At 36.3% G+C, this 9,435-nt stretch overlaps 1 protein-coding gene across 1 annotated transcript; it reads right to left on the bottom strand.

Annotated features, from left to right (window-relative positions):
- Positions 1 to 3,128: 3,128 nt before the first annotated feature.
- LOC144449138 (creatine kinase U-type, mitochondrial-like) lies at positions 3,129 to 7,811 on the bottom strand. The gene is made up of 7 exons (XM_078139602.1): positions 7,635 to 7,811; positions 7,230 to 7,445; positions 6,311 to 6,495; positions 5,624 to 5,747; positions 4,451 to 4,585; positions 3,744 to 3,869; positions 3,129 to 3,245 (listed from the first exon to the last, which is right to left on the bottom strand). The coding sequence occupies exons 1-7, from the start codon at positions 7,794 to 7,796 to the stop codon at positions 3,129 to 3,131; spliced, it is 1,065 nt and encodes a 354-aa protein (XP_077995728.1). The 5' UTR covers positions 7,797 to 7,811.
- Positions 7,812 to 9,435: the final 1,624 nt, after the last annotated feature.

Genomic DNA, 9,435 nt, shown 5'->3' on the forward strand with positions numbered 1-9,435 from the left:
GTACTGATGTTTAAGATAAGTCTGACGGCTTGTTTTTGTAGTCTGTAAATATTATCAACATCACCTTTTCTGGCATGGGACCAGATGTTACAACGTGTATCAAAGTGAGGCTGAATATGGCTGAGATAAAATAATCTTCTAGTATGTACATCGAGAAACCTTGAAATATAGCGTAGTGCAGCAATATTAGTTGAAATCCTTTTACAAGTATAGTCACAATGGTTGGTCCAGGATAGAGCTGAATCTATAAAGAGACCTAGAGATTTTTCCACATTGGAAAGTGAGATGGGAATATTATTAAAAAGAGGGGAGAAGCTGTCATGCGTAGTCGAATGCTTTTTGGGTGGAATTAAGATGGCTTTTGGGGTATGTTCCTTATGTAAGCCAACTTGTCTGAAAATAGAATGTATATAATTTGCCTTTAAAATGCAGTTTACTGTATTATATTCTCAAATATTTTGGTCTAAAATGGGGAGAACACTTCTTTGGCCTGATGAGGCAATTGTGCCATGGGAAGGGGTATGTGTGTGTATGGGGTATATACATACAGGTTACTAGTTGAAATAGGTCTGAAATCAAATCTGGTATGAGCAGCACTTAACCTATTAATTAAGTCTGAATACAGGTCCCCTCTCCACCTCTAGAGGGCCTCCTTACATTCAACTTACATACAATTGAGTAATCATTATTTCATTGAATTGAATGAAAACAGTTGTCTAAGAAGAAATTACGGTTGTCTATAACAAAACCGTTTTAACCTGTTTTCTCAACAGAGTTCAGCTATTTTGAGCCTCAGTAGGGAGGTGTCTCTGAAAACTAGTTTATTTAGAATTCCATGAACTTGCAGTGCTGTTTTAGGACTTCCAATGTTTACACTATCTTGATCACAGGGTGATTACAATCAAACAACAGAGGAACCACTATCACCCCACTTGTGTAATCTACCACACTGAAGAAAAATAGCTTTAGTTTGCATCTATCTTTAAAAACAAAGGCTGGATTACCCGTGTTGTAGATGATGACATAAGTATTGCTTCTCAGTTAAGTTCATTGTCAAAATAACTACACCACAATACCACTGACATCTGTATATTTCTAATAGTAATAGTCTAAACTTCTAGCGTTAGTGTTCAGTGTTCTCAAGTCTTTCGCTTAAATTCAATTAATCGCATGTGAACATGTTCTAAAAAACTGTTCTGAAATCATTGGTGGTATATATAGATGCAAGTCACACAAAATATTGCTGATATACTGACAGGCTACATACATACAAATCTCTGGAGAAAAAAAAGGCGCACTGTACTACTTGTCATTGCATTTTAGTTTGAGTCCAGCTCAATTTTTAATTATTTTTCAAGTCGAAGACCAGCTCCAACTCAATTTCTAACATTTTGTGGTTATAAAGATGTCTGTCAATAGGACACAGAGGAAAAGTATCAGTGTGATACAAAATGTATGTCTATAGCAGTGTTCTTTGATGATACTATACTGCTTCACTCCTCATGATGTTGGGTCTACTTTGAAGGTTGGGGTAATTCTGGAAGTGTTCGATCTTTTCTTGCTTGGCCCTGGAAGTGTTTGTTCTTTTCTTGTTTGGCTTTGGATCTGTTCTTGCTTGGCTCTGGAAGTGTTTGATATTTTCTTGGCTCTGGAAGTGTTTGATCTTTTCTTGCTTGGCTCTGGAATTGTTTGATGTTCTCTTTCTTACTTGACTCTGGCAATGTTTGGCAATGTTTCTAGATCTTTTTGGCTATTGATGTTTCTTTCTTTCAGATGGTAAATTCTTCAGACACAGATGAAGTGTCCTGAGTCCTCTGCTGACAGATGTTAATAGCAGGTCAAGGGGGGGGGGATTATATGAGACCCAAGACATCTCACCTGTGCTGGTAGCCGTCTCACAAACTCTGATGTTATTGAGTTTGACAGTGGATTGCCTTCTTTCAATACTGTTGAGATGTTAAAACAGTATGATCTGCTCTTTTTTGACTCTGGAAGTGTTTGATCTTTTCTTGCTTGACTCTAGAATTGGTTGATCTCTTGTCTAGTAATGTTTAATCTCTTCTAGACTGACTGGGACAGTTTTATTTTGTTATAGTTGGAATTATTTCAGCTAGTGACGCTTGGTCTATTCAAATGATGTTGTTTTAAACTTCAACACAGCAGGTGATGGTTTTTCTTCAATCCAGATGGTGTATTCTTCTATCTTTAATGACTATGACTGTTCTTTCGTGATGTTGACATGTTTAGTATGGCTGTACAAGAGTGAAAACAAAAGTCCTCTGCCGACAGATGACAATGGCAGGATAGAGGGGGGTTTAAGATAGACCTAAGTTAACACCCCTGCACAGCGGCCCTTTCTAGATCTTCTCGGCTATTGATGTTTCTTTCTTTCTTTCTTTCTTTCTTTCTTTCAGATAATAAATTCTTCAGACACAGATGAAGTGTCCTGAGTCCTCTGCTGACAGATGTTAATAGCAGGTCAAGAAGGGGGGGATTATATGAGACCCAAGACATCTCACCTGTGCTGTTAGCCGTCTCACAAACTCTGATGTTATTGAGTTTGACTGTGGATTGCGTTCAATACTGTTGAGATATCGATGTTAAAACAGTATACTGATGATGGTTTCATTTCACTGCTGCATTGAGTATCACTAGCGATGTTATTGCTTTATTTTCATCCAGTTTCATTTTCTTGTATGTTCTATTTTAATTCTTCGTACGTAGAGTCATCATGTTTTCACAGGTCTGTGTATGTCATCGATATTTTTCACCAAGTTTTTGCAGGAATATTCTGATGATGATAACAAAATATTTTCTTCCAGTTAAAGGGTGATATGATGTTATTCAGTATGTCCAGGTTATGATGGTTTCAATCCATGTAAAATCCTGATCTGTCCAAGATATTGGTAAAATACTGTAGAATTGGTAGTTACGTCCAGGTAAAATACTGTAGAGGTGGTAGTTAAGTCTGGGTTATGACGGTTTCAATCCATGTAAAATCTTGATCTGTCCAAGATATTGGTAAAATACTGTAGAGGTGGTAATTATGTCCAGGTTATGACAGGTTCAATCCATGTGGTATGACAATTCCCCCTTCCCCCATTTCCCCCTGTGCCTCTGCTGAGATCTTAGAATTTGGACAGAGGAGATGGCATCATGCCATCAATCCTCTTTCCCTTCTCCAGGCTCTTCTCCATCTGGACCAGCAAGTTGACACCATCAATGACACGTTGGACCAGGGTAACCTATAAATGGTTAACAAACACACCATCATATTATTAAATAAAATGTGATATAGAAGTCAAAGATCAATGTTTGAAATCACCCCATGTTATTTGATTTCACCGTCGACCCTCCAACAACTGTGGTGGAGGGTCTGTGATTTCACAAGAACTGATGGACTCATTTCAGATGATGGTTTCATATCATTACTCCTCATAGCCCTACTGCATTCAGTGATGTTAACACTTTGTTTTCAACCGATCTGGTTATTGTGGGTATATTGATACACCAACTATAGGGATGGTAGCTATGATGTAAGAGGTTATGATGATGACTTCAATCCAAGTTGAAACTAAAATGATAATGAATATAATTGCTTTAAGTCTGAAAAAAAAATGCAATGTAAATAAGCTTAAATTGCCAAAGTTAACTTCATAATGCACATCATCAGAGTGTATGAGACAGCAAGTGTGCAAAAAAGGAAGGATCTTGTAATGTTTAGAATCAATAATAGTCCGCACCTCAGATTGACCAAGACGATCCATGTTAGAAATGTCAAAGGTATCTCCAGTAGCAGCAGTATCCACGCCACCAGTTCCACGCTTCTGAAGACGCAGGTTCTCCAAGATTTCCTCAAAGCGGCGATCCTGAAATTCCCAAATCACAACACTCACATGTAATTGGCTACAATGTTAAGATGCAGATTTTCAAAAGGAAACACCTGGAATTTACATAAATATCTTATTGAAGTTAGACAGTCTTGTTTGGAGGCTGGTTTTTAAGGTAAGCCTGTTGAAATTTACAAAAATGAATGATGTAATGACCTAGGCACCATAAATACAATTCTCTGATCACTTACTACTATTTTCACTTTTTTCCTCCAAGCCACACTTATACATTTGCATGATGACGGAATGGTTTAGAGTGGCCAGAATGTATAAGTCATTGCTTTGAGCCTCGCTACTGCCATTTGTTTCTGATTGGAAGTAGTCCTTTGACACGATTGCATTACTACTATGGCTCTGTCAACCCAGCTGTATAAACGGTGACCTTGAAAGACAGAGGCTGCTATGCAAGGGAGCCTGCAGGGGATCCACAGTACGTATATACTCCCCCGAAGTTGAGGAAGTCCTATTGTGCCACTGTGGTGTTACATTACTTTGTGCCTGGGTAATAACAGTGCCTTAAGATAATTATCATAATGTACTTCACTATGAGTTCTTCCTACCTTTGACAGATGTGGCAGTTTGACATGCACACCAGCACGCAGTCCAGTACCCAAGTTAGATGGGCAAGTCAGGATGTATCCAAGATGTTCATTCCACATAAACTCCCAACCTTTCTCCTTGATCATGTTCTCAACCTACCCAAACAAACATTGACAAAGGAATACATCAGATTTCTAAAATTTCAATGTTGAGAGTTACTTAAATTTACATCTCCAGTATGAATGGTAACTTTCCATTTTGTATGCTACACTTCATATGTCATATCTACTTGATCATACTTTTAGAATTTACTCTAAGTATTTTCTCTCTCAAAAATACATCTTATTTCTTAACTTCCAATTAAACTTGACTACATTACACATACAGCGACCGCTTAAAAAAATTGTCTCCATTATTTTTTTGTTATTCTATTCTCTAAATTTATTGGAGTTTAGAAACTCAACATTTTTTTGTTCCGATTTCATTTTTATAATTCACGTATGGCAGTACACATATCATAAGAATTGTATTTTGCTTATAATTTATGATTTGAAAATGATAAAGAGTTTGTTTAACCTGACAGTTATTGGAATAACATTCCAGTAACTAATTGTAGACCTGATTAAGACCGTTGTACAATCCAACTCATTACCATGGACCACAAATCCATAATCATCAATCATCCTGATACACACTTAAGAAAAAAGACTATCAAATCTTATAAAAAGGTTAGTAAGAAAACAAAACAAAAAAAATCACATTATTGAATTATAAAGGACCAATAATAATATTTTTAATACAAACTTGCAATCTATCCTGGTTAATGATCAGATTGTTGACCAGGACAGATTGAAAAGCTGAATGTTAACAATTTCGTATTAACTACTTTGTGCTTTGTAATTCACTTAATCTACTAAGTCGGTGGACATTTTTGGTCACGTTATATACAACATGTGAAAACTGACCACTTGAAATACATTTTATCTTCTTTCTATGCATGCATGCATTCATTCATTTATTCATTCATTTATTTTATTTATTTATTTATTAAATTGATCATTCATGATCAGTTTGCTTGCATTGCTAAATCACTGAATTCCTTGGTCAAATAACAGTAAATGTTTAACACCAATAACATACAATGTATTTTTTATTACAAGCATAAGTTACACAAGTTGACTAAAGTCACCCACCTGTTTGAGGCCACTACAGAAGCGTTCAAAGACAGCTCTCATGTTGCCACCCTTCTCCATGGATATCAGACGGGTATGGTCTTCCTCGTTGACCCAAACCAAGAAGTTCTTCTTCTGATTATGCCTACATCAATTTATTGTGTCTTATTATTGTGGTAATGATGTCAGAGAGAATACATGGATAGTGGTGGACAGATTTATGATGAAACATTTGCCCTTGTTTTCATTTTATCATTTTCATCAAGTACAATCTGATTGAGTCATTACTTCCAGTACTGCCCCAATGTTAATTAATTTAATATCTATATAACGTTCTTATAGTTATACTCTTCAGAACCACTTTCCACTTATAATTTAGCCTATGTGAAGCTGAAACTATCAAAATTGTATCTACCATGTTTTAAGACATATGAAAAAGAGAAATTATTTAATTATAAAGACCCTAGGAGATTGAGAAACAATGCGTGCTAAAAATCTTATTTCACTTCTCTTTTTAGGAGAGGCACATGGCAGAATGATGCAATAAAGAATATTTATCATACATTTAAAAAAATTCTCAATACATTAATGATAGTTCCAGTTACACTTAAAATTTCCCCCTTAAGTTGCCACAGAAAGTCAGGTGACAACTTTCCTGAAAAAAAACACCAACAAATTACAGACCAAAGATATAAGATGAGTACTCACCAGATACCACGTGCATCAGGCCAGTCACGAGCCATGCCAGCGCAGGTCAGCAGTGGAGACACTGGTTTGTCAAACAGGAAGTGGTCATCAATCAGCTGTTGTTGTTCAGCATCAGTCAGGCTGCCCAGTGGATAGTATTTACCTTTCAAATCACCATCTAAACCATTCAGGGCATCAACTACAACCTATGAAAATAGAACCAATCAGTTTCCCCTCTCCAAATGATAGCCAAATTTTGTTGTTGTGAGTCAAAATTTTAAAAACTAGCATTTCTTGTGAGTCACCACATAGTAAGAGTTAGGGGAACACTATATTTCAGTGCGTCACCAGAAATTGTGTGTGTCAGTGGCACATCAAATTTGGCTTAGAGCGCACACTTAAACCAATCGTAATGTAGCACAACTGATAATATGAAATCCACATTTTTTGTTTTCCTTTTCAATTTTCAGCATACACCAAAATTCATTGCAATTGACCAGTTTTTCTTAAGTTGCCAACACACACACACACACACACACAGATTCACACACATACACAGTCTTCACATGCCTAAAAATCAATATAAATTTTTGTACTTATTGTCTTACGGTTACCTTGAATGTAATAGGTGTTATGAACAACTCATTACAATTATCATGTATTCTTAGAAGGTACAATTGTCACTAGTACAGTTGGGGGTGGGGGTGGTTGTATTTGCATAACAAATGGCTGTCTTGTTATGTACATGTACCCACTTAGGTTGTACAAGACAAGTGAGGGTCGAACCTTGCATTTTGTAATGTCCTTGGGAGAAGTTAACAATGGTAATATTTTCTGATCAATCTACATTCAATGTACTCCCAAATTTACAGGTTAGAATAAAATTAATCAACTCAAATTATTTCTGAAAAGATTTGATTATTGTGTATGAGGTACATACCCTTTCAACTTCACGACGTTCGGCACGATTGCATGCAGGAGGCAGGCTGAGACCACGGATACAGCGGCCAGTTCGTACACGTGATGACAAGACATATTTGCTGTCAAGAACTCCACCACGGATCTTTCTAGAGTCCAAGTCAGTTGGATGAATGGCATCTTTAGGGTAACCATTGAAGCGGTCGTCAATCACAGGATCGAATAAGTCAGCAAAAGTCTGTAAAATACATAACATATTGCAATCATAAAAATGTTAAACATATAGACTGACTGTATCTATAACACATGCATTTGTAACTTAGCATTTATTTATTCTATTAAAATCTTCATTTCAAAAATTGGTCAAACTTTGTTACTATTGAGGTGGTGACTTTTTGAATATATTTTAAAACTGTAATTGTTTTACCTCATAGCTCTCTTCATCTCCAGCTACCATGCCAACAGTCATGATGAAGGGATGTCCAGGATTATCGACACCGGTCTGAATACAATCATCCAGAGTCCAACCGTTAGGTGTAGCCTTGTCATATAGTTTGGCATAGATTTCAGGAGTCAATGCCTTGGACATATGGTTGTTATGTTTACGAAGATCAGGGTAGTTGGAAGAGGGTGGGTAGGCAATCACTTTCCTTTGTGATTGAGCAGCCACTTTTTGTTGTTGAAGATACAACGCACCAGCACCAGTTCCAATGCCAAGAACACCTGCTGCAGCAGCTCTCATTGCAGTCATCTTAGGAGCAGCACCGATTAAGCGATTCATGAAAGCAGCCATACTTGCAGAGTATCACTGATAATCACAAGGACGCACAAAGTGTTGTAATGACAATTGTTGTGAAAGGAGGAATCCAATTTGCTAGAAACAAGGCAAGAGTAAAATTTTTCAATAAGTTTAATTTCATCCTAGGTCAAAAAAATTTAATCAAATGCTTCAAATTTGAATATTTTTTTTTACAACTTATACAAGTGATTAAAATTAATCTTGAGAATTACTCTGGAATTTCATCAGTAATTAAAGCATGATTTTTAGTCAAACACAAAATTTGTTTACAGTGCTGAATAACATACACAATGCTGTGAAAATGCAAGTAAAATTGCACATTTTACCAACTTAGATACTGGAACAAGCTGTTAAAATTCATTATCAAGAAACAAAACAAAAATGAAAAACTAACAAAAATTTCCAAACAAAGTACAAACACACTGATGGATTTCATATATTTGGATGTGGGGTGTGCAAAATAACTTACCACTAACACTACCACAACCACATCAACAACAAATATTTTACAATTCACAAATAATAAACAAATAGATTTGACAATATAGTATGATATATCTACATGAACATCAGAGTCGGACTTACCTGTACACAAAACTGAAATTACTGAATATATAAAATGACAAAAGAATGTAACACAGATGACATCTGAATTGTATCTATGGCCACAATTATTCTAATCTAGTCACATGTCACATTGAAATTAGCATAAATCTACATTGGACAAAGATGTACTCTATTCTTACAAAATTACATATTTTGTTCAAAACTAATAAATTCAACAGCAAAAATTGTAAAAGCAGCTATCTGAATTTTGTGTATATTTTTTTTACCAATTGGCCAATTTATTTTAGTGTTATAAACCAAGAGAAATATTGGCAGGAATATTTTTACTAGTAGTACTATCAGCTCAGTGGAAAGATAAAAACCCTTGCAAAGTTGGAAAAAACTTGATACACTGAATAAAACACGGTCCACTAATACTATGACAAGTATACATCTTGGAAGTAACTTTTCAGTCAAAATGTTGCGAAGTTTGAGGAAATATTTTAAATGTAAGCAGGAGAGTACAAGAAATGCTGCTTACCTTTCAAAATCTGCAGATACGAGTATGTTGGACAATCGGTATTACTCACTATCGTTACCTTGGCAACATTGTGACGTGTGCCATAACATAAACGTCCAACCCCCTAACATTTTCATCGTTAGAGTCGGCCACACGGGGCCTGATCAAAGTTTCTGATTGTAGCTGCTGGTTTTCCACTCACAGAGCATGGTGAACGTGAACAGATTACGAACATCCATGATGTTGTCGGCAGCAGGCATGGCAGGAGGCCTCGGGTCGAGTTACGACGAAAAGTGCGGGACATTTGAACCACGGGATTTGAACTTGAGGTCCGTGAACTGTGCGAGTCAGAGACGATGAATA

Source organism: Glandiceps talaboti, chromosome 18 (genome assembly GCF_964340395.1).
Source record: "Glandiceps talaboti chromosome 18, keGlaTala1.1, whole genome shotgun sequence".
NCBI lineage: Eukaryota > Metazoa > Hemichordata > Enteropneusta > Spengelidae > Glandiceps > Glandiceps talaboti.